The 25,082-nt window shown below is 45.0% G+C and overlaps 1 protein-coding gene and 1 long non-coding RNA gene across 3 annotated transcripts in view; one reads left to right on the forward strand and one right to left on the reverse strand.

Annotated features, from left to right (window-relative positions):
- Positions 1–4,188, forward strand: part of GCLC (glutamate-cysteine ligase catalytic subunit) — a 44,629-nt gene extending 40,441 nt beyond the window's left edge. Inside the window, exons 13-16 of the mRNA XM_046639757.1 lie at positions 1,268–1,349; positions 1,427–1,530; positions 1,604–1,724; positions 2,745–4,188. Of these exons, the coding sequence (XP_046495713.1) occupies positions 1,268–1,349; positions 1,427–1,530; positions 1,604–1,724; positions 2,745–2,956 (519 nt within the window). The 3' untranslated portion in view covers positions 2,957–4,188. The remainder of the gene's footprint in view (positions 1–1,267; positions 1,350–1,426; positions 1,531–1,603; positions 1,725–2,744) is intronic.
- Positions 4,189–19,043: 14,855 nt separating this feature from the next.
- LOC124226174 (uncharacterized) lies at positions 19,044–21,598 on the reverse strand. 2 transcript variants are annotated; one of them, XR_006885223.1, is made up of 3 exons: positions 21,492–21,598; positions 19,756–19,855; positions 19,044–19,275 (listed from the first exon to the last, which is right to left on the reverse strand). It is a non-coding gene; the product is annotated as an uncharacterized LOC124226174 (long non-coding RNA). The 2 variants fall into 2 exon arrangements; XR_006885224.1 differs by lacking the exon at positions 21,492–21,598 and adding an exon at positions 19,947–19,983.
- Positions 21,599–25,082: the final 3,484 nt, after the last annotated feature.

A 25,082-nucleotide genomic window follows, 5' to 3' on the forward strand; every position in this document is an offset into this window, starting at 1 on the left:
ACTTCTCAAAAGTAGACACCACACAGGATGCAGTCTCCCCAAAATTCAGCAAAAAGATGTTCAAGAGAAATTTAACTGTTGGCAATTTAAAATAGTTTTCCTAATAGTTTCTAGATTAAGTCAAAAGTAGAATGAAAGTGAATGGCAGTGGGATGCTGGCAAAGCTAGTCTCCAAGGGGAAAATCATTTCAGTGCTTTAACAGACAAATTGAAAATAGACCTAAGCAGTGAAATGGAGAATCGAAAGAGCAAGGGTAAAATATGCTTTCAGAAAGGAATTCAAAGGAGCAGAAATTGAAATAAAACCAGTGATCTTTATGAACCTTTGTCAAGACTAAGAACACATCAGAAATGAAAACAGATCTTCCCAGCCATGGAGGAATTTTAGACTATTAATTTCAATCTGCTCCTAGAAGTATCTAGATGATTCAGAAGGTCATGTGTGTCTTTAACAACAACGACAATGCAATTAATGAGTGTGGGGGGAGAAGTAAGTAATCAGACTTTGTACCGTCTGTCCCACTTCAACATGGCCTTCTGACTTGTGTCTGTTTTATATACTGAGGCTCCCCTGAGATTTCGTTACAGGAAATAGGGACTCCTGCTAAGACGTTTTAAAAGCTCCACTTTGAGGGTCTTAAGACGTCACTGGCGAAATGGAGAATTCACAAATAAAGAGGAGGTTTTTGGCCTCATGAATGAGGCAACATGGCCAGAGCCCCCACATGGGCAGATGGCATTGGTGACCCTCTGCCCGTGGAGGGCCAGCCTTACTCCAGATCTGACAGCCTGCTGACTCAGTCCCTTTCGTCGCCACAGTGAGGCCCGCAAAACCCCAGAGCGCTGAGCCCTGGTTCAGTCAGGAGAGCTGGGCGCCCTCACCTCAGAGTTCTCTGCCTCTCCTTCCCTGGCATCTTGGGTGAGTCACTGTGCTGTGTAAAGGGAACCAGCCACCTGTCCTCAGTAGATTTCTTACAAGGTTTAGTCACAGGTGCTTTGAAATGCAGATGAACAAAAGTTTTTGTGTTTTAAGGTAAGCTTCCCTTAGAATTCCCCGTTGTTATTAAAAAGCACATGCCAATCTGTGGTTGAGTGACACAGGCCCCACACAAAAATAGAAAGTCTGTTCTCACAGCCAGAAGGCATTGGAGGGGAAACTAGGATTCTTGAGGGCATGAGCCCTAACTACAGAGGCGAGGAAGGCACTCTGACTTCTGTGTCTGCTCGAGAATGTTTTGACTTAGCCGTGATTATTTTTCTCCCTTAGGTTGATGAAAACATGAAAGTCGCACAGAAACGGGATGCTGTCTTGCAGGAAATGTTTTATTTCAGGAAAGATATTTGCAAAGGTATGACATTCTCTGGGATTTCTAGGGTCGCTTTAGGCCACCACAAGCCGCTAAAGCTGCTCGCCCCTCGTCCACAGGTGGCAACGCCGTGGTGGATGGCTGTGGGAAGGCTCAGAGCAGCACGGAGCCGGCCACGGAGGAGTACACGCTGATGAGCATCAACACCATCATCAACGGGAAGGTAGGGCCCGGCCCGCGCACCTCGCGGCTCACCCCGCCGGCAGGGGGCTAATGACACGTCCTGCTTCTTGTAGGAAGGTGTGTTTCCTGGGCTGATCCCGATTCTGAACTCGTACCTTGAAAACATGGAAGTGGATGTGGACACCAGATGTAGCATTCTGAACTACCTAAAGCTGATTAAGAAGAGAGCATCTGGTATGGCATCATTTGCTTTTCTTTAAAAAAAAAAAAAAATCTCATCATGTAGGCAGACCCTCCCAGTCTTACAATATTCAGTTCCGCAGAGTAGTCTTTTCAAGTATGCCGGCTTTTATCAGTGCGCAGCCCTCACGTTCCACCCCCTGCGAAGGGGTACACCTGATCATCTGACGCTCGCAGTTTACCTGGCGGAGCTTTTTTCTTACTGGCTCCTAAGCGGTGGTGCATCTTTAAGTCGACGGCATCTTAGATGAGAAACAGTCTCTGCTCGCCTGTTTGTCGCTTAGGTCCAGCTGTGTTTGTCGTGCATCGTTGTGGGTTCTTGTTAGAGTCTGGGTGACTCTGGGGCTTAGGTCAGCGACACGGCTGGGCTGTCTGGGTCTTCAGCCTGCCCCCACACAGCGAGCACCCCAACAACCCCCTTCCTGGTTGGCTTTGAGGAGATCACGTGGATGGTGCCTAACAAGTGCCTGGCTGTCCGCTGCGGTAGGAGTAACAATAGTGATGGGAATGGCGTCTGGGTTTCACGTGGGGCTTCTGTAAACTCCCCGGAGTCCCCCAGTTTCTCTCTTCACTCTGCTCACTGTTCGTGATTCTCTCCCCCCGTGTGGTCAAGGTTTGCTCCGGGAAACTCGGGACCGGCCGTGCTCTGAGGCCGTCTCCTGACCCAAGCACATGGCGTCCTAGTCCCCCAGCCCAGTGGGAGCCCGCGTGCTCTAGCACACCTGTTGGCTGCCGCTTCTGAGGAGCCGGCAGGGTCAGTGTGTGGGCAGCGTCTAACAGGTACCATAGCCGTGGGAGGTGCGTGTCCTAGTTGCCTGCCTGCAGCCTAAAATTCTTCCCCAGCAGGAATTCTTCAAATACTGGGGAAAACGTGTTCCCAGCCCCTGCCACGTGGCTACACCGAAAGGTCATACTGGTTTTCCTTCAGGCTTATGTTTATACTGGCCATAAATGTCAACTTATTTTTTAAAAGCACTACTACTACCTTACATTGCCTTAAAAAATTTTTTTCAGGAGAACTAATGACAGTTGCCAGATGGATGAGGGAGTTTATCGCGAACCATCCTGACTACAAGCAAGACAGTGTGATAACCGATGAAATGAACTATAGCCTTATTTTCAAGTGTAACCAAATTGCAAATGAATTATGTGAATGCCCAGAGCTACTCGGACCAGCATTTAGGAAAGTAAAATATAGCGGAAGCAAAACTGAGTCTTCCAACTAGACCCTCTGCAGAGGGCAGAGCGCCCTGCTGCCGGCGGTGCCGCCCGCGTGCGCCGCACGGAGACCAAACCATACAAGTGCACTGCGTCCTGGGCCACTCGTCCAGAAGGGATTGGAGGCTGCCTTCAGTAGGCGAACCTAGAGTTTATACAGTGTACATGTACAGAGTAAAGTATTTTTATGATTAACAATGTATTTTAATAACATTGTATCTAAAAGTCGTTGCGAACTGGCGTGTACATTTTTCCATTCTGACTCTAGAACAACTACTGTCTCAGCAGTTTTGTAAATGTAACCCACTGGTCGTTGTGCTAGACCTGCATTCCAGAGTTTACAAGGTTTACTGTAAATTTTTGGGTTTTTTTAAGGACTTTACCCGGGGACCTGATTCACTGAAACTGATCGCTTCATTTTAAAACCAGTTTGTCTGGCTGACTTCCTCTGAGCCATCGCCCCTGTTGTGTGCATAGGATCAGCGTGGATCCGCCAAGGAGCTCCCAGGACAGCTTGGGTCTCTGGCACCTTGCCGACGATGTTTCTTTCGCAATCAGAATAGCTAACCCCTGGGTCCCCCTGCCCCAAGCTTTCACCACTAAATGAAACCCGTGAACTAAAGGCTGTCAGAGGAGGGACTTCCCTTCTTTGTTTATCTGTTTAAATTTGCTGGTTAAGTTTGAAGACAACTCTGTAGGCAAAAAGGAGACTATTACCCCAGGTTCACGTGTGGTGTTTACTGGGGGTGATGTTTTCTTAATTAAAAAGGGGGAGACTCGTTTTCCTTCCTGCGCTTACCAAGAGTAATGTCAAAAATGGCCCCAGCCCTTCTGTTGAGGCCCTTATACACTTAAATTTTAGATCAAATGCAGTTGCTGAAGTTTTTGTTTTGTTACTTTTTTTCTAGTTTGCAGACATTCTTCTGAAAGCCGTTCTTACCTGGGGAGGATTCTTCTCAGTGCTTCCCTTCTCCGTGACACGCATAAAGCAATCATGACATGCACTAAGTTTTGTGAATCAGGACCCTACATGTTTAATTGTAAATAATTTCTCATAATTGTTAGAGCTTTATGTTGAAGGTTTGTTTTTTTTTTTCCAATTAGTTAAAAGTCTTAACTGCTTCTAAAATAACTATGTATAGTAGATTATCCAAACCTTTACCGGCATAAATATTTAAACTGTAATGCTAATTTTAAGAAATTGCAATAAAGCTGCTTCAGTTAAGCCTCTTAACGTATAAAGACTCTGGTGTGTGCCATATTTCATACCTGCATTTTGGAGGATTAAAGAACACCTGTTTTTCATTTGCGATTTGCTTGTGTAAATCAGGTTGTAAAAAGGCAAATAAACTAAAATGTTTGCGGTATGAGGAAATAACGGAATCAGCCTTCTGAAAACTCCTGAATGTGTGAGTTCTGCCGCCACATGCTTGGTGGCGGGGTTTCTTTTTTTTTAATTAGCCCAGATATTCCCTGAAATTATTTCTACATTGCGATCCTCAGATGTTTTTAGAAAGAAGCATAGTGATGAAAAGACGCCTCATCTCCCTCAGTGGCGAGGCGAGGGCCTGGGTGTGGCTGAAATGACCACTGGGCCACCTTCAGTGAATTTTCCTTTTACTCTAAACTGCTGCCGTGCTGTCAGAGGTCTCGTGGCGTGTGCTGAGGGTTGGGTGCCGTGTACACACTGACTGAGCTGGAGACGGACTGAGGCAGCAGGGCCGCAGAGAGCTGCTTGCAACCCTTGTCTCTGGATCAGCAGCCCTCTCCCAGCCCCCAGCCCCCAGTTCACGTAATACTGTTCTCATGTGGTCAGTCCACTTTTCTCAGTCCAGACGTGTTATCTGAGTGATCCTAGGGCAGTACTTGCCAAACTAATCTGCCTACAGATCTCTGGAGGGGCTTATTAAAGTGCACCTCCAGGCTCAGTGGGCTGGGCCTGGCCTGGGCCTAGGGGTCTGCATTTCTGACAAGCCCCCAGGTAATATGGATGCTGCTGATCCACAGGCCACCTGGAGTGACAAGGACTTGCAGCACTTTCTTTACCTCAGTTATAGGCAAATCAACTTTGTCCCAGATGATACTTGTTTTTAATTCTGATGTGTTGTATCTAGATTTTTCTCTTACTGAAAACCAGTTTGTGGTACTTTGTGTCCAATGTAGAAAGTAGGCACCACCTTTCATGAGCTTTACCGCCTGAACACAGCTGAGAACGCAGGGTTTCAGGAACAGAACTATAAACATTGAGATGAGCAAGAAGGGCTTTCCTTGGTGGAAATAGCTGTGGCCGAGCCCAGACTCTCAGACCTGACCCTGATACTTAACCCACTTCTAACCCCAAATCTGGTTTCCTGCCCATCAAGTACCCTGGATGAGTAACAGGTTTCCCCCTGGTCCCAGATGCCCGTGACCCCGGTTCATCCCCAAGGCTGGCTGTGAGCCTTTCCAATGAGAAATGGAGGGAGCTCGCCTTGGCTGCCTCCTAAACCACCACCTACACAAAAGTTAACCAGGAGACGTGAAAATCCAGGCTGTGGGGCCGGTTAGGCCCTGTCTGAGGAGCTGATGGGAGGTTTCTTGGGAACCGGAAACTGCGAGGATAAAAGGCAAGTAACCTTCAAGGAGCTGGTAGTGCCTGACCTGGGGCAGGGGACCACTGGCAGTAGCTTGTGATGCTCTCGGCTGGAAATGGGGCCCTTTTCAGAACTGTAAATAGGCTGCTTAATTGCCAGGGTTTTAGAGGTGCTCCTATAAGCTTTCCATTTAGGTTCAGGCTCCCCCCACCCCTCGAAGATAAGCTACTGAGCTCTACCAGCTGCTCTCCTCTCCATTACGCTTTTGTGTAAATAGTTAACATTCCCTTTAACTCTTCTGAACTGCATGCCAAGAGATATTTAGCAAACTGTAAATTAAAAGGGAACTGATGAGGTCTGGACTGGAAGCGAGGTGAGTTGGTGGGTGAGCTTGGCTGGGAAAGATACACTTTCCAGTCTATTTGCATTTCCTTGGTGAGAGGAGGATGAAATTGGCTGGATAATCCCAAAAGCTGCTTTCACTCTTAGCACTCTACGAAATTAAACATTACAAAGCTAAGTACAAAGGAAGATGCGTTAAGAAAGAGCAATGCTGCCGCCAGCTTCTCATTTCAAACTATGTTACAAAGCTATAGTAATCAAAGCAGTATGGTATTGGCATAAAAACAGATCAATGGAACAGAATAGAGCCCAGAAATAAACCCACGCATATATGGTCAATTAGTTTACAACAAAGGAGCCAAGAATATACAATGGGGAAAGCACAGTCTTTTTAATAAATGGTGCTGGGAAAACTGGACAGTCACATCCAGAAGAATGAAACTGGACCACCACCTTACCCCATACACAAAGATTAACTCACAATGGATTAAAGACTTGACCCTAAGATCTGAAACCATAAAATTCCTAGAAGAACATATATATATAGGCAGTAAGCTCCTTGACATGGGTCTTGACAATGATTTTCTGAATCTGACACCAAAAGCAAAGACAACTTAGAGGGGCCAGCCCCATGGTCTAGTGGTTAAGTTTGGCACACTGCACTTCAGTGGCTCAGGTTCATGGGTTCAGATCCCAGGTACAGACGCACACCACTCATGAGCCATGCTGTGCAAGTGTTACGTAAAGAATTCATACAATTCAATGGGGAAAAAAAAATCCCATTAAAAACTGGACAGAGCGTATGAATAGACATTTTTCCAAAGAAGACATACAGTTGACCAACATGTACATGAAAAGATACTCAACATCACTAATTGTCAGGGAAGTGCAAATCAAAACCACAAGATATCACCTCACACCTGTTAGAATGGCTGTTATCAAAAAAGACAAGACATGTTGGTGGGGGTGTAGAGAAAAGTGAACCCTTGTGCACTGTTGGTGGGATTGCAAACTGGTGCAGCCACTATGGAAAACAGTATGGAGGTTCCTCCAAAAATTAAAAATAGAGGTACCATATGATACAGCAATCCCACTTCTGAGTATATAGCCAAAGAAAATGAAAACACTAACTTGAAAAAATATCTGCAGCCCCACGTTCACTGCAGCATTATTTCCAATAGCCAAGACATGGAAACAACCTAAGTGTCCATCGATGGTGAATGGATAAAGAAAATGTGGTATATGTATATGTATATATATATACTCACACACAATGGAATATTATTCAGCCATGAAAAGAAGGAACTCCTGCCATTTGCAAAAACATAGGTGGACCTTGAGGGCATTATATTAAGTGAAATAAGTCAGACAGAGAAACACAAATACCTTATGATCTCATTTATATGTGGAATCTTTAAAAAAAGAGAGAAAAAAAGCTTATAGATACAGAAAACAGATGGGTGGTTGCCAGAGGCGGGTAAGGAATGGGAGAAATGGGTGAAGGGAGTCAAAAGGTACAAACTTCCAGTTATAAAATAAGTCATAGGATGTAATGGACAGCATGGTGACTATAGTTAATAATACTGTATTGTATATTTGAAAATTGTTAAGACAGTGGATCTTAAAAGTTCTCATCACTAGAAAAAATATTGTTTGTAACTATGGTGACAGATATTAACTAGACTTGTACTGATCATTTCACAATGTATACAAACATCAAATCATTATGTTGTACACCTGTAACTAGTATAATGCTATAAATCAATTATACCTCAATTAAAGAAAAAGCAATGGACTATAACAACAAAAGAAAAGAAAGAACTGTTACACGTAACACAGATGAATCTAACAAATGTCACGTTGAGTAAAGAAGCCAGATGAAAAAGAAGGTACACTATATGATTCAATCTCTAAATTCAAGAACAGACGAAACTAAGTGACAATTATCCAGGTCCCACTAGTGGTTACATCTGGGTGAGAGTGGACCGGTACCGACTGGGAAGAAACTTCTGGAGTGCTGGACACGTTCTATATCTTACTCTGGGTGATGATTCATGGATATAAATATGTTTAAAAATCACTGAGCTATTTAAAAATCACTTGAATGTGCTTTATACGTTTTATGTATGTTATACCTCAAACAGAAGAGAAAAATTTGGGTAGAAATGATTCAGAAGAAAAGGGGGAAGAAAAGGAACTTTTCTGAGCAAAAACTCTCTGTCTGTGGTGTATGTTGAATAATTGCATTTTTTTATACCTTTGGATACATTGTGCTTTCATCACGGCATCTTAATGAAAGCAGTTCAACAGTTAACATCTCAACCAAAAGCACTGTGTTCTGAAGCTCCTACGAAATTTGTCAGGACTGGGTTCGGAGGGGATCCACGTGCTTCTAACGTAAAAGCAAGAGCATAGACTTGAGTTCAGATCCTGATATTCACACGTACTGGTAGGTGACTTCAGGCAGTGACACAACTTCTTTGTCTCTGTTTCATTTGTAAAAGAGACATGAGAACACTTTGCAGAGCTGCTACGGGTAGAAATGAGACGCGCGTAAAAGCAAAGTGCATCACTGTTCACTCGCACTCTTTACCCTAGAGAGTCAGAGGACACGATTGTATTAAAGGTGACACAAGCTGCACCTACTTCCTACCAACATGTTTTCTTAACGACCTCCTTTGAAATAATTTACCCTTCCAAGAATGCAACGGAGAAGTCAGCAGAGAAAAAACAATCATATCGATAACTGAGGAACTAAAATTTCTGGAGGAAAAAATGAAACATGAGAATGTCCTCATGCTTTTCTGTCATTATCACTCCCAACACAGTTCTGGTGAGTTTCCCAGAACATTTTTTTTTCCCTCTTTTTCCAAAATAAAACCAAATGTCCTGGATACTATTGACCTTCCTGCACAGCAGAGAAGTTTGCATCCTCAAGACTTTTGGTTGCAAGTGAGAGAAAATCCTGTACCAGCTGGCTTTGAATAAAAAGGAAATTCAGGGCTGGCCCAACGGCATAATGGTTGAGTTCACGCACTTTGGTGGTCTGGGGTTCACAGGTTTGGATCCCAGGCGTGACCTACACACTGCCCTTCAAGCTATGCTGTGGTGGCATCCCACAGATGAAATAGAGGAAGACTGCCACAGATATCAGCTCAGGGTCAATCTTCCTCCAAAAAAAAAAAAAAAAAAAAAAAGGAAATCTACCAGCTTGCATACCTGAAACATCCAAGAGGTGGCACTAAGTTTCAAGCACAGCTTCTTGGGGGCTCAAATGCCACCAGGTCCTGATCTCTCCATCCCTGGCCTGTGCTTGCCACTATAATGGTTTTACCCTCCGGCAACCTTTCTCCATAGAGTACCTTCTCCCCCGACTTTGCCCACCCCTCCCCACAGCAGCTGCAGCAACTCCAGGCCTACATCTCAGCACCTGGGCAGTCCCAGTGGAGAAGAGCTCACTGCCATAAGTCCGTGGGAAAGTCTGGGTCTGTCTCTGATTTCAGGAAGAATCAGGATGTGCTGTAAGAGTCAGGAAACTGGGTTCTGACTCTATTCCTGGTATTTGTGTATGTGGGGCAAGTCATTGCTCCCTCTGGATCCCAACTGTCTCATTGGTAAAATAAAGGGATAAAATCTCAATGCTATCTCAGGTCTGATCCAGAGCTAATGTTTCAGTTTTCCACAATAAAAGCCTTTTCCTCCGGAGATAGATAAGAGTGCCCTCTAGTGGTCTTTTATGTAGTTGTCTTTTTATTTCCCTACACGTTCTGAACAAAGTTACCGTCAAATGAAACTCGGTGATGAAATCTATTTTATTTCTACTCTCATTTTAAAATAGAAATAGTCTTGTGTTCCAACATGAGCAGTTAAAGGTATGGATTTCACTTTTCTTTTTTCTTTTTTGCTGAGGAAGATTTGCCCTGAGCTAACACCTGTGCCAATCTCCCTCTATTTTGTGTGCAGATCTCTGCCACAGCATGGCCCCTGATGAGTGATTATAGGTCCGTGCCTGGGAACTGAACGCAGGTCACTGAAGTGGAGCATGCCAAACTTAACCACTAGGCCATGGGCCGGTGCCTGGATTTCACTTTTATTGCTATTTTAGCTACATTCACATATTTTCTTGTGTTTTCATTGTTGTTTGGTTATAAGTATTTTCTAATCTCTTGTGATTTCTTCTTTGACCCATAGTTATTTAGTAATGTTTTACTTCATTTCAAAACCTTTGGGAATTTTCTAGACATCTTTAGTACTGAAGTCTAACATAATTTCTCTTTTTTTTCTTTTTTTTTTTTTCTGCTTCATCTCCCCAAATCCCCCCTGGTACATAGTTGTATATCTTAGTTGCAGGTCCTTCTAGTTGTGGCATATGGGACACTGCCTCAACATGGCCTGACGAGTGGTGCCATGTCTGCGCCCAGGATCCGAACCCTGTGCCGCCGCAGTGGAGCGTGCGAACTTAACCATTTGACCCCGGGGCCGGCCCCCTAACATAATTTCATTTTAGTCATAGAATATTCTGTATGATTCAATGCTTCAAATTTTAGACTTGTTTTATAACTCAACATATGGTCTTTATTGATGAATATTCCATGTGCACTTGGAAAGAAAGCGTATTTGACATGTGCAGGGTATGGGGTTCTTCACTAGGCTGAATTTTTTACAATGTTCAAATCTTCTGTTTCTTCCTGCTTCTGGTTGTCTACTTTACCATCAGTTATGGAGAGTGGAGGGTTGACATCTCGGAATATGATTGTGGATTTGTCTATTTCTCCATTTAGCTTTGTCAGTTTATGCCTCTACACTTTGACTGATATGGGATTATGTCTTCTTAATGAACTGACCCTTATATCATCATAAAGTGTCCCTTTTTTTCTCTGGTAATACTCTTTGTCTTGAAGTTTACTTTGTCTGATATTAATATAGCCACACCAACTTTCTTATGACTCGTGCTTGCATAATAAATGTTTTCTATCATTTTACTTACAACCAATCTGTGATTTTATATTTAAAGTGTCTCCCTTGTAAATGGCTCAATAATTGAGTCTTATTTTTTCCAATCCTTTTTAATTGAAGTACGTAGTCCATTAACATTTACTATAATAATTGATATGGTTGGGTTGAAGTGAACCATCTTTTTGTCTTCTGTTTATTGTAGCTGTCCCGACTTCCTTTAATTCTCCTTTCTTGCCATCTTTTGGTATTCCATTTTATCTCCTCTATTGACTTAGTTATATGTCTTTAGATTTTTTTTAAATAGTTCTTCTTTCTGTATTTTTTAAATGGTTACAATATGCATCTCTAACTTAGCAAAGTTTAGCATGGATTAACACGACGTCAGTTCACATGTAACGTTAAGGACCATACAACAGCATACTGTCATTTTCCATCCCCCATTCTTTGTCATATTGTTGTCATGTAATTTACCACTATGCCTGTTATGCCACTAACAATCCAATGTTGATGTTTTACTTTAAAAGTAAAATGACTTAAGGCCTTATATCTAAAATATGGTAAGGAACTCTCAAAACTCAACAGTGAAAAACAAATAATCCAAGTGCTTATAAAATGGGCAAAGATATTTCACCAAAGAAGAAAGAGGCACATGGCAAAAAAAAAAAAAAAAAAAGTACATTAGCCATTAGGAATCTGCAAATGAAAACTACAATGAGATATTACCACAAACGTCTTAGAAAAGCTAAAATAAAAAGTAGTGATAATACTAAATGCTGGCTAGGGTGCTGAGAAACTGGGTCACTAATACATTGCTGGGGGCATGTAAAACGGCGCGGCCACTCTGGAAAACAGATCAGCAGTTGCTTATAAAACAAAATATATAATTGTCATTCAACCCAGCAGTTGCACTCTGGGGCGTTTATCCTAGAGAAATGAAATGTATATTTACACAAAAACCTATACACAAATGTTCCCAGCAGCTTTATTCCTAGTAGCCAAACAACCCAGATGTCCTTCAAGGGGTGAAGGTTAAACCAACCGTGGTACATCTATATCATCAAATACTGCTCAGCAGTAACAAGGAACAAACTATCGATACAAGCAACAATCCGGATGACTCTCCAGTGAATTATGCTGAGTGACAAAAGCCCAGTATTGATTAGCGGTTGTCAGAGTTTAGGGATGGGGGAGGAGAGAGCGCAGGAGAGAAGGGGGTGTGGTTATAAAAGAACCGTACAAGGGACCTTTGTGGACCATCGGCCTGTTCTGAATCTGGACTGTGACGAGGGTACATGAGTCTGCACAGATGATAAAACTGGATAGGGCTAAACGCACACACGAACCGGCGCTAGTCAAAGGGGGGCTCTGAATAAGATCAGTCAGCTGCATGAATGCCAATATTTAGGTTGTGACATCGCACTATCGTTCTGCAAACTGTTTCCACTGGAAAGAATTGGGTAAAGGTACATAGTATCTCTCTATTATCTCTTCCAACTGCATTTGAATCTCTAATTATCTCAAAATAATAAGTTTAATTTTTAAAAAAGGTAATGGTGCCAGGTGCCAGGAGATATAAAAAGGTAACAAATGTTCTTGCCATTAAAGAGCTTATGATCATGGAGACACAGAGTTAGGAAGCCAAGGGTTTTAGAGATGGCAAAGCCCTTTGGTCACATCTAGGAGACAGTTTAGTTGTGAGATGTGAACCCTGTTGTCAGATGATCATACTAGTCAACGTTTATGGCTCAGCTCTAAACGCTTCCTATGTGGCATCTCATCTGATCTTGACTACAGCCCTCTGAAGCAGGATATCCCTATTATCGCTGTTTTGCAGGTAAGGAAGCTAGAGCATAGTCAGGCTAAATAATTCGCCAAAGTCCTTTTTTTTTTTTTTTTTAAATCTAGGGCAGTCCTGAATTAGCCAATATTGAGCAATATTTTAGTGTTATAGAAAGGGCACTGGATTATTTGTCAAAATTCTTGGGTTCTAACCTCAGTCTGCTACCAATTCACATTTTAACTTGAAAAGTGATTCAACCACTCAGTTTCCCCATTTGAAGAAAAAAATTGGAGTACTTTTCTAGAATCCTTACCACATGAGCATTCTAGATTGTTATGATTCTCCAACTCCAGAATGAGCAGTAGAAAAGAATGTCCCCCGTCCTCATTTTGGCAGTTAGAGCTATCTCCAGTGACGTCACTCTTTCCCTGTCTCCCCTTTTCCTGAACCCTTCAAGGGTTTGTTGAACATCCGCTCCAGGCCATATGTTGAATATTTGGTTTTCTTTGGGTTACTGATGCCCCTCACCTCGCCTTTCTCTACCTCTCCCTGCAGAAGGCTCCCCTAACGCTCTCATGCAAGGCCAGTTTCAGGTGATAATAGCAGTCATTCAGGGAGGGCTCTCCAAGCGCTAAAGACTGACACAGCGATGCCGTTTAGTTAACACAAAGCCCGGTGACATGGATACTATCATCCCTTTTTCACGTTTGCGGCTTAGGAAACATATATGTCTGGTGGAAAGACTCTAAAAGCTGTAGGTTGAGGCAGGTCTCGAAGCCTCACCTACCTAACTTGGCCACACCTGGAAATGTCGTCTATTCCCTTAAGCCCTGCAGAAGGTAATTTTTTAGGAGGTGCATTGTTCCATTATGATTTTTTTTTAAACTTGCTCACTTTCCTTTCTAAAACTTTACGAATGTCATAAATCGTTTTAACCAAAAGCGCCTTGGAATACCAGCAGCCGCCTCACGGTGGCGGTATAAGACCAGTCCATGTCCCGGCCGCCTTCCCCGTCAAGGAGCTAACTTGCAAGCGATGTAATTTATCAAATCAGCTTTTGGTCAGCTCTAGAGTTCCGTAAAATGCAAAATGAGGGCACTCTGAAGGGAAAGAGAGTTTCAGGCATCCAGGATATTGACCCCAGAGACAAAAGAAATTCAACAAACTTGCAAAACAGAGAAAATAACTTCCTCGAGGGAAAAAACAAAGCACCTACTTGTTGCTGCCCACCCATTTAATAACGGGCCTTGGGAGTCTTCCAGCAGCGCACACAATAGCCCCAGACACAGATGTTTGCCCGTTTCCTCTGTCCCCTTGAAAGCAAGCATTTGCGAATAAATAGTCCATTTCTACTTTCTTGATTTGCGCCAGTGGTTGTAAACAAGGGGACAACTGGCATATAGAAATGCCGCATATTTTTCTGGGTCACATACGAACCCCTGCCTAGGGATCAAATGAAAACAGAATGAGGATTTGGCCAAGGTTTTCAAAGTGTTTGCTCAAGACAAAAAGCAACCAGGCAGGAAACCTTTACTGAGTTAGGCCAAAGTACAATAGACACCTTTAGGTTGACCGCCCAGCACAGGACTATTTTTTTAGGGAACTGTCCCATCCATCCACAGAATAAGCCCCCAGGAACCCCGTGTTTACTGCGTGACTCTTGGTCACAGCTGATTGGACTAGAGGCAGACACCGGACTGGAGAGGTGGCAATCCATTGGCTGGCCAGGAGCCAATGACGTTCCCTCTCTTGAGAATTTCAGAGGGGCAGGTTACTGAGCCCCCTCCTCGGTGGGGCATCAGGGAGACAGGCACAAGGCTCCTGCTGCTGAGGCCCTGGTCCTTCAACCTTCTTCAGGTCCCAGGGGGTACCTAGTAAATTTACATTTTTTTTTTAAGCTTATTTTGAGCAGGTTTCAAAAACATGCATTCTCGAGGAAAGACACCAAGTTCCTGTGCAAAGTCCAGTAGGGATATAAAGGAAAGTACGATTTGTCCCCTGCCCCATGGGAATGGGCAATCTTCCTTGCTAGAGAAGACAACTAGGTTTCTGGAATTCAACCCAGCTTCGTGACCCTGGGAATGTCCTTTGTTTCTCTCAGAGCCGCAGCTTTGTTCTCAGTACACGTGGAAATGACAACGCTTGCCTACCAGTCATTTCCAGCAGGAAGCATGCATCTGGCCAGGTGTCTGGCACCCAGCAGATGCTCCATAAATGTCAGTCTCGCCTCTGCCTTCAACCAGGGCCTCCGGCTGGTCTCAAATGCAAGTCTCACGAACACCATGGGAATTTTTACTAGAAGATACCTCTATCATTCTTATAAAGAGAAAAGAAACAGCCATAATAACATTATTATGGCTGTTTAGCGAGGGATAAACTTTTTTTGTTTAGAGCCTGGGTGAGGAGGTGGGGATGGTGGCTCCTAAGAAATAGGCTTGTGGACTAACAAGACTGAGGCCTGTTTCCAGAGAGAAGGGGAGTGAGTAGTTCCTTTCTTTCAAGCCAGTGTAGAAGGTTGGTTAGGAAAGTCTGGCAGAACCATCGAGGCCACATGCTTACAAATATTGGAGGGGGATGAGTCTAGTCCTCCTAACTGGCCAGCTTCCCCCTCCTGCTAACGGTCTCTCTTGTGAAGAAAGTTTTCACATGATCTACTCATTCTCTTGAAGGGCTCAAGGGCCCAACATGGGTGCCCCTTCTCTAGGCATTTTCAAAGAAGTTAGTGACGATAACACAAACAGAAAAAACTCTATTCCTGGAGTTTCAGGCACCATTGAGGAAATCTTTTTTCTTAGACTGGCTTTTGGAGTGTCCCATTATAGGTGGCACATTAGAACACCTGCCCTGCCTAGAGAAATGACTCGCAGTCTCTGGGGCCGCTGGAAAGTGACCGAGGTCCTCACTGCCCCGTTACTGAGAGATTGTTGACAACGTATGGTAGTCTGCACCTGGCAGCCAGCAAATATGTACTGAGCATCCACTCAACGCCAGGGACTGTTGAACTGGAAAAGCAGGGTCACCAAGACAGTTCCTGCCCCAACAACCCTTCCTTCGATGAGTATAAACCAAGGGTCACATGTAGGGCTTATGACTCAGATTTTTTTCCAGTCCAGCTCTCCTAGTTTCATGTCTGAGTTCTATGGAGAGCACAGAAAGCTGTTTCCTCAAAGCCCTTTAGAACAGTGGGGCACCAGTGTCACTCTTTACTATTCCTTTAAAAAAACAAAACACGGAAGGCAGAGGATATTCCCACCCATTTGGCAGCTGATGGTGGATTAGCTCTACCACCTCAGGAGTGTCAACCCCCATAGGCATTGCTGCCCCTTACCAGGTATCGTATTCCTAATTGGGCCCCACAGTCTGGTTGCCCAGGTCTGACAAGTATGGGAGGTGACGGACTTTGTGAGCAAGCATGAGTCGGCCCCTGGGAACACACTGAAGTGCTTCAGGGGCTCGGTATGAAGCAAAGGGCCATGGAACACCACTTACATAATCAAACGGAGAGGAGCTCCTTGCTCAAAATTAAAGGCCTATGTAGAAAAAGATTCTCTCTGGAAAATCAAGTTATGAGATAAGGAGCTAGGTTTGCTTTGATGTCCCTGTGGTCATCAGAATAGGCCTCAGAATCTTTAACTGCTTGCTCCCCCTTTTGAGTATGTGCCCCAAATAAAGGACATCCTAAGTTTGTTCACGAGAGCCTAGGGTGCATGTGTGGGTGGGCGGAGAAGGGATGGGTTTAGCACGCTGCTAAGCTTTAAAAAAAAAGAACAAAAACCAAACTAGAGAAGATTCTCCCCTCTTCTTTTCTGGTCAAACAAGCCCCTGGTAAGAGGAAGTTACTGTCAGTGAGGTGAAGGTTTAGCATCAGCGTCACTCACCATAAATCAGTGTTTGTGAACAGCACACCCAGCTTAAGAAGTCATTGACCTGACATTTACTGAAACAGTTCCGCATAAAATTTTAAATCCTGTTCTTGATTAAGGTTCTTATTTCCTCCCTGTGTTCCCCTCTCTGTCACCGAGCTGAAAGGGGCTCTTGTTCTCAGGGCAGGCTCGGTTCTCCCCGCTAGGGACAAACTTCCTCACCCTTGTCTCGTCATCCAGATCTGGGACCTGGAGCTGATCTCAGCTCGCTGCCACAGGATCCCGTGTCCCCTCGTTGACAAGGGTCCTGACTTGAGCTTCCAAAGCTTCTCTGCTCCTTCCTCACTTCCCCTGACAAATTCACAAGAAGTTGGAATGCATGCGAGTAGAGAGAAAAAGACATGAGCAAAGAAGGGAGGCAACAGAGCACAGTGGTCAAGGACCCAGGTCTCTGACCTCTGCTGCTTGGCTTTGACTGTGTGACTTTGGACAAGTTACCTAACCTCTCTGTGCCTCAGCTTCCTCCTATGTAAAGTGGGGATGATAGTAATAGTACCAACTTCATAGAGCTGTTGTGAGGATGAAGGAGCTGGTATGTGTCAAGCACTTTAGGCGGTGCTGATAGAATAGTTAGCGCTCAATGCATGCTAGCTGGTATTCTAGCTGAGTGGCTTTTAAAAATTATCCTAAATGCGTTATGTTGAACATCTGAAACTAATATGATGTTGTATGTCAATTATACCTCAAAAAAAATTACCCTAAATGAAAAAAAAAGACTACTGTAAAGTTTAGCTTGAGTTAATACATATCAAAACTTCATCAAGAAAATGGAAAGATGAATAACTAGCTGGGGGAAATATTTGCCATAATATGACAAAAGATTACTGTCCTTAATATATAAAAAGTTCATAGACATTGAAAATTAAAGGTATTAAGGCTGCCTTGAAAAGCCAAAGGATATGAAAAACTATTCATAAAAGACAGCAAATTTGGAGAGACATCCTATGTTCATGAATTGGAAAGACTTAACATCGTTAATATGTCAATAGTAGCCAAAGCGATCTACAAATATAGCACAATTCCTATATCAAAACCTCAATGACGTATTTTGCAAAAATAGAAAAACCCATCCTAAAATTCACGTGAAATCTCAAGGGACCCTGAATAGCCAAAACAATCCTGAAAAAAGGAACAATGTTGGAGGTCTCATATTTCATTATTTCAAAATTTATTACAAAGCAACTGTAATCAAATCAGTGTGGTACTGACATCAAGACACATATAGACCAATGCAGTAGAACAGAGAGCCCAGAAATAAACCCTCACTTACATGGTCAAAGGATTTTTGGCAAGGGTGCCAAGACCATTGAAGGGAGAAAAAAACAGTCCTTTTAGCAAATGTGCTGGGAAAACTGGATATTCACATGCAAAAGAATGAAGCTGGACCCTTACTTATACCATGTAAAAAAAATCAATGCAAAATAGATCAAAGACCTAAAGCTATAAAACTCCTAGAAGAAAACAGAGGGGAAAGGGGGAAAACCTTTATGACATTGGATTTGGCAATGACTTCTTGGATATGACGCCAAAAGCACAGCCAACAAAAGCAAAAATAGATAAATGGGACTATACCAAACTTAAAAAGTTCTGTACCTCAAAGGGAACAATCAATAGAGTGAAAAGGCAACCTATGGAACAGGAGAGAATATTTTCCTATCACATATCTAGATGCGTATATCCAGAATGTATAAAGGCCTACAACTCTACAACAGAAAAACAAATAACTCGGCTTTAAAAATGGGCAACGAACTGGAATACGCAATTCCCCAAAGAAGATATACACATGGCCAACCATTTAATAGATGGATTCAGTGGTGTTATGGATGCCCCAAAATTCACACATTGATGTTCTAACCCCCAGTAGCTCAGAATGTGACTGTATTTGGAGAGAGGGTCTTTAAAGAGGTAACTAAGTTAAAATGAGGTCATTAGGGTGGGTCCTAATCCGACGTGATTGGTGTCCTTCTAAGAATAGGACATTTGAACACAGACAGGTATGGAAGGAAGACCATATGAAGACACCGGGAGAAAGCTGTCTACAAGCCAAGGAGAGAGGCCTCTGAAGAAACCAACCCTGCTGGCACCTGGTCTTGAACTTCTTGCCTCCAGAACTGGGAGAAACTTAATTTCTGTGGTTTAAGCACCCGGTTTGTGGTACTTTGTTATAGCAGCCCTAAGAAATGGTGAAGAAATACAAGTGATATACCAACTCCTTCAGCACTGTCCTGGTGGGAAGAGCAGGATTGTAGTAGGAGCGGTCCCCCGCTAGGAGGAGTCTTTTACTACTGATACTATTTAGAATTCTGGGAGCATGGCGATAATAAAGACTGACTTTTAGTTGGTTTTACTTGAGAAAGACAAACACCAGATGACTTCACTCACACGTGGAATATAAACAAACACATGGACAAAGAAAACAGTTCAGTGGTCACCAGGGGAAGGTGGGTGGTGGGTGGGCACAGGGCGTGAAGGGGAGCACTTATGTGCTGACAGACAAGAAATAATGTACCACTGAAATCTCACAATGATGTCAACTGTTATGAACTCAATAAAAAAAGAAAAGATGGAAAAAAAAGAAAACATCTGCCGACGGTCTCTATGCCTTCCTAAACCTCAGCCTGGGGCAGAGCAGAAAGTCTGCACCTGAACGAGCTCTCAGACTGAGCAAGAGACTTCGCCAGGCACTGGCACCTGCCTTCTGCTCCCGTCCAGGCTGCGTGGGGCAGCAGCGGGCTGTCACCTCCTCCCGGAGCCTGGGGTGAAGAAAAAGAAAAAGGCTGACTTTTAGTTGGTTTTATTATTGCTTTCAAACTCTCTACAGACAATGCATCTTTTACTGCTTACGTCTGGGTGGATTGCCCCCTGCACCAGATTCTTGGCACACCATTGATGTAATCAGTGTTGTGGGTTGAATTGTGTCCCCTAAGTGGAAGCCCTAACCTTCACTACCTGTAAACATGACTTTGTTTTGGAAATAAGTCTTTGCAGATGTAATTAAGTGAAGGTAAGGTCATATTGGACTAAGGTGGGTCCTAAATCCAATGATTGGTGACCTTATAAGACAGATTTGGAGACAAGCAGGGAACACAGTCATGTGAAGATGGAGGCAGAGATTGGAGTTATCTGCCGCAAGCCAAGGAATGCCAAGTGTTGCTGCTAACCACCAGAAATTAGAAGAGGCAAGGAAGAATTCTTCCCTAGAGCCTTTGGAGGGATCGTGGCCCTGCTGATACCTCAGTTTCAGATTTCCAGCCTCCAGAACTATGAGGGAACCAATTTCTGTTGTTTCAAGTCACATAGTTTGTTGTGCTTTGTTGCGACAGCCCTAGGAACCTAATCAGGAAGAGAAGAAATTGGTTGATTACTGGATTAATTCTCTTCATATTTCAAAGCTTACCCACCTTTTGGGATACCGATTACTTACCTGTTCCCTCCTAGTCTGAGCCCCAAGTTGACCGGCCAATCAGAAATGACCGACACATCCTGAGCTACCTGGATGATCTAGGCAGGCTACCAGCCCCTCCCGTTGCTCCAGAATGTTCTGTAATGACTCATTACTAAGATTAACCAAGAGAGGAGACAGACCTCTCCCAATGTCCTTTGATTCTGTTCTTACTCCAAATATGTTGGAATATGAAACAACAGGATGTATTCCAGCTATGATTGAGGCACCTTGAACAATGACTGGCATATGGGAGGCACTCCATAAATTTTGGTCAAAGAAATGAGTGGGCATATAATTCCCACTATTGGATAGATGAGCTCTAGTCCGTCCCACCTCTCTGTTGCTGGTCACTGCAGAAACTGTCTTCAGGCAGATCAAATACCCTCCGGAAATCACTTTCTTTCTTTGCAGGCAAAGAGAACCCAGGCGCAGGTTCTGGTCTCCACTCTCAGAAGCAAGGCTTCTGCCTGTCCCCACAGCCCTCTAATCTGGCCTTTAGAAACGAGCGCCAAGGGGCCTGAAGCAGAAGCCTTCAGATACCACATGGCAGCGGCACAGAGAGCCTGGGCAGCCAGCACCCACAGGGGGACGTGGGACTCAGTGAAGACCAGCCTCTGCTGTTGCACAATTCTGCCACCTTGGTTCAGGACAAAGAGTTCCCTGTCCCCTACTTGGGAGATGTCTCTAGGACGCCTGGCCTAGGTTGTTCACGGAGTGCTGATGTGAAAGCAGTGACGGCACACTTCGGCAGAGAGCAGGCTGCCTCGGGCCGGTGGGAACAGGCCCCTTAGAGAGAAGACAGGGGTGTTCGTCAGAGCCGTGGGTCCCAGCCTTGCTCCTGGCAAGGAGCCTGGCTCTTTGTGGCCTCTTCTCCCTTGTGTTCGTACTTCCTGACCCAAACCACTCGTTTGCATGGGAGCCTTTTTCTCTTCCTTCAGCCTCCCCACTCCCAGGACACAGGCCTTGCCCTGCTGGGTAAGTCCTTGCATCTCAGGGAGCAGCAGCTTGCTGGGCCTTTGCTTCTGAGCTCAGGAAAGAGAACCTAGGGCCCTCGAAGAGATCACCGGGGGCCTGCACTGCCTGTGCTCTTTCTTAGTGAGGGTGGATCCGACCTCTCCTGTCAGAACAGACTGGCACACCCGGCTCACTCTTGCCCAGGAGAAGACTGGTGGCCACACTGCAGGGGGTGCTGGCCCAGTCTGGGGAGCGTGGAGCTTGCACACAGTGGGTGCATTGTGGCCTGGCCCTGACCTCCCTCACAGGCTCCCCTCTCCTAGCCCTTGACTCCACCAATATCAACTCTCAGAAACTCTCCCAAAGACATGAGACCAGCCCCTCCCCTGCACCACTGCATGTATTGTTTCCTGGGCCTGGAACATTTCTTCCTCCTTATTTGCTGGATGACTCCTCATTTTTCAAAACTGAGGTCAGTGTCTCTTAAAGTCTAAAATCCTTATTTTGGCCTGCAAAGATGACAGTGACCTGGCCTGGCTGACCTCTCTAATCTTGTTTACTAATACTCACAGCACTGTGTTCATTGGGCTCCTCCTTGTCCCTGGACCTTCTAAGCATACCCTGCCCCAGGGCCTTTGCACGAGTTGTCCCCTCTGCCTGGTAGGCTCTTCTCCTCACGATTCACAGGACTCACTCCTCATTTCAGTCCCTTTCTACACAAATGTAGCCCTCTCAGGAGGCCTTCACTGACCCTATCTAAATAGTGTGTGCACACTCCTACACACACATCATCACGCTCTACCCCCGTTTGTCTTCACTGCACATATTGCGATCTGATTTTACATTACATATTTACGTGTTATGTTCATTGTCTGTCTCCCCTGGTAGGATGTGAGTCCCGTGACTGCAGGGGCTCTTGTGTCCATTGGTATGTTGTAAGCTCCTAGGACAGCGCCTGACATGCAGCAAGTGCCAGGAAAGGCTGCGGAATGAAGATTGTTTCCACTTGATTTCTGATTTGATATCTCAGTGCCTCTAGGCAGCTCTGAGAATGAAGACTGTAGGTCAGGTCATGTGGATTTGACCCAAATGACGTGTCTGGGCGCATGCATGTTTATACGTGTGTGCATTACTGGTTCAAAACAACAATGTGAAAGAGTCATTCCATTTTCCCTTTGCAGAATGTGAGATAATTTAAGAGTATACCCTGCACAGTTCTCTTTGGGGCACAGTGCGCTGACGGTGGGGGCCTGCCTTCATTCTAAGTGAGCCGGGACGCCAGTCTGAGCTGTCCTTTCACCCAAACTCCACATCTGGAAGATGGCTGGCTTCCTGGGTGTGCAACCCACACCGCCGCATGGGACCCTGCCCTCAGAAAGGCCCACGCTTGTTTTAATGCTCTGTGGCTGTTGTCTGGAAATTCTTAATTTTTGAGCAAAGTTCCTCTCTTTTTCATTTTGCACTGGCCCAGCAAATGATGTTGCTGGTCCTGCTTAAAATAGAGCCTTGCTCAAAATCCACCACTCCCCTCAGGAGTCTCAGTGTGCGAGCTCCCACAGGACGCCCCTCGGGGCTCCGTGGAGTGCCAGAGAATGTGTTTGCTCCTTTCTGCACATAGTCTGCCCACTCTGCCCTGACCCGTTTCCCAACCATTGCTGAGTGATGGCAACGCAGATGCAGGCTCTCTCCTCGTGGCATGCCCTGAGCTGTTTTCTCCTTAAGGATCCCCGGGGTCATGTCAAGGGGCAACCTTGAAGAATTCTTTCCGAGTCCCCTTGGGCTGCTTTGCAGAGATCTGGGTTCGCTGAGCTCTTTTACAGTCAACTCTGCCACCCGCCTGGTCATCGCTCACGGAGGGAAGAACTGCTCTGCCCTGGCTGCTGAGTTTCTGGAGAACAGGACTTTTGGAGCCAAGAAGTCTTTTCTTGGAGACCCAAAGCTAAAAATTCTCCTACGGCCACCTGAAATTTCAAGACCTGCTTCCCTACCCTCTGCTATTTGCAAACTCCAGCCCACTTGTGACATAACACAGAGGCTGGCACACAGTAGGCCCTCCATAAGTAGCCACTGAAAGAATAGGGAGACTTCTCTGAAAGGAAAATGAAGCAGTAGCCCAAGGTGATCTTTCTTGCCAGGACTGTAACGGGCTGTTTGTTTTCTTTTGTGTTTTCCTTCAGCCTCAAGCAGAGTTAACTGCTGAATCTTTAGCAGGAGGATATTTCTAGCGAACTTGGTTGAGCGAAAAAGGGCTTTCCAGGTTACTTATTACATTCTGGCCTAAATTTTTTTTTTTTTTTTTTTTTGAGGAAGATTAGCCCTGAGCTAACATCTGCTGCCAATCCTCCTCTTTTTGCTGGGGCAAACTGGCCCTGAGCTAACATCTGTGCCCATCTTCCTCTACTTTATATGTGGGACGCCTGCCACAGCATGGCTTGCCAAGCAGTGCATAGGTCCGCACCCAGGATCCGAACCAGTGAACCCCGGGCCACTGAAGTGGAGCGTGAAACTTAACCGCTGTACCACCTGGCCTAAATTTTATATATGTACATATTTGTTTTGTCTCCTCTGTAACTGTAAGCTCTTTCAGGACGCTGTGACAGGGTCTAAGTCACTTCAGTGGGCACTACAGTAACTAGTTCAGTATCTTGCACATAATAGTTTCTGATAATTCCTGAATCCACAGATAAAGATGCCCAGCAGCATCTCCTTGAGTCAGTACTTCTGCCGATTTCCATCCAATATCCGAGATGAAGTCTCCTAGATCTGAACATTTTGCTTCTCTTCTCATTCTTGCTGCTCTCCAGCCTTGGCCAAGAGATGTGACCCCTCCGCTCCAGGATTAGACCCCTCAACGGTGCTCCCGCCCAGCCCTCACACCTGCTCCAAGACCAGCCTTTCCCAGCAGCCTTCTCTCAAGGCCCCTCACCGTGTAATCAGGGAAACACCTTTGCTCCACACGCCCCTTTCTCTTTCTCTTTCTCTCTCTTTGATGCTATTTTTCCCCTTCTTTCTGAAAGAGTGGCCTCTACGCTTCGCTACATCCCTTTACTCATTTAACATCAGGGCCTGCATCCTGGGCGTGTCACCCGTGCAGTGACACAGGCCTCTGTGGTCAGACGGGGCCATGCTTGGGGCTTAATACTCTGCAGCCACCATGGCTCAGTGCCGCTGCGCCCGCCACCCCAGCACAGGGCTGCACTGAGTCTCAGGGCAGACCCTGCACCTGTGAGGCTCTGCACTCACCCCGCAAGGGCCCCTGTGCCCAAGGCCACATGATTGAAATAGAAAATTTAAAAAGACAAAAAACCAAACCAACAAAATAGATCAAGACAGATTAAGAGAGACTTTGGAAGAAAGGGAAGGCTTTTATCTCGCTTTTTCATTTTGCATTGGGCCCCATAAACTATGTAGCCAGCTCTGTTTAACAGTTATTGATGGCCACCTGGCTTATGTTAGGAAATGTGGAGGATTCTGGAGAAATGAAGACATGGTCCTAGCCACAGCACCAATCCCCTCCCCTGCATCCATGAGCTCACAGGATAATTTGGGAGAGACCAAACATATTCAAAGGAAATGGCCACATAGCAATGACAGTTGGTGTATACTCAACAGCTCAGACGAGAGAGATCAGTCCCGGCTGATGGGGCCATGCCTGAGATTTTGAGCTGGACCTTGAAGACCAGGTGATAGCAACAGACAGTCGAGGAGCACATGGGAACCCCAGCATTCCAGGGTGCACCGTGGTCCTGCGATGCATCTTCAGCCCTCATCCCAGTGTTGAAGCAGCACATTCAGAGATTGCCAACGAAACTCCTATGGCCAAGCCCTTGGGACCTCCCAAGTCTTCACCTTCCTCCTTCTCTCTGGAGCAGGAGACATCATTGAGACCCACCTATCTGGCTTTGGAATTCTTTCATCTCTGAACCTAAATTATGACAGAGGCAGTAGAAATCAAAGGGAAGGGAGTGATTCAAGTGGATCTTATGAAGAAAGAACTGATAGGCTTATGTCCAAGATTGGATAGGAGAAATGATAACTGGAAAAGGAACAGAGTTAAGAGGCCACTGAATCTCGGGCCTGGGGAGCAGGATGAATGATGCGCCATTGAAAGACAAGGAGGCCTCGGAACGAGCTGGTTTGTGGCAGGGGTAGAAAGAGTGA

Source organism: Equus quagga, chromosome 15 (genome assembly GCF_021613505.1).
Source record: "Equus quagga isolate Etosha38 chromosome 15, UCLA_HA_Equagga_1.0, whole genome shotgun sequence".
Lineage (NCBI taxonomy): Eukaryota > Metazoa > Chordata > Mammalia > Perissodactyla > Equidae > Equus > Equus quagga.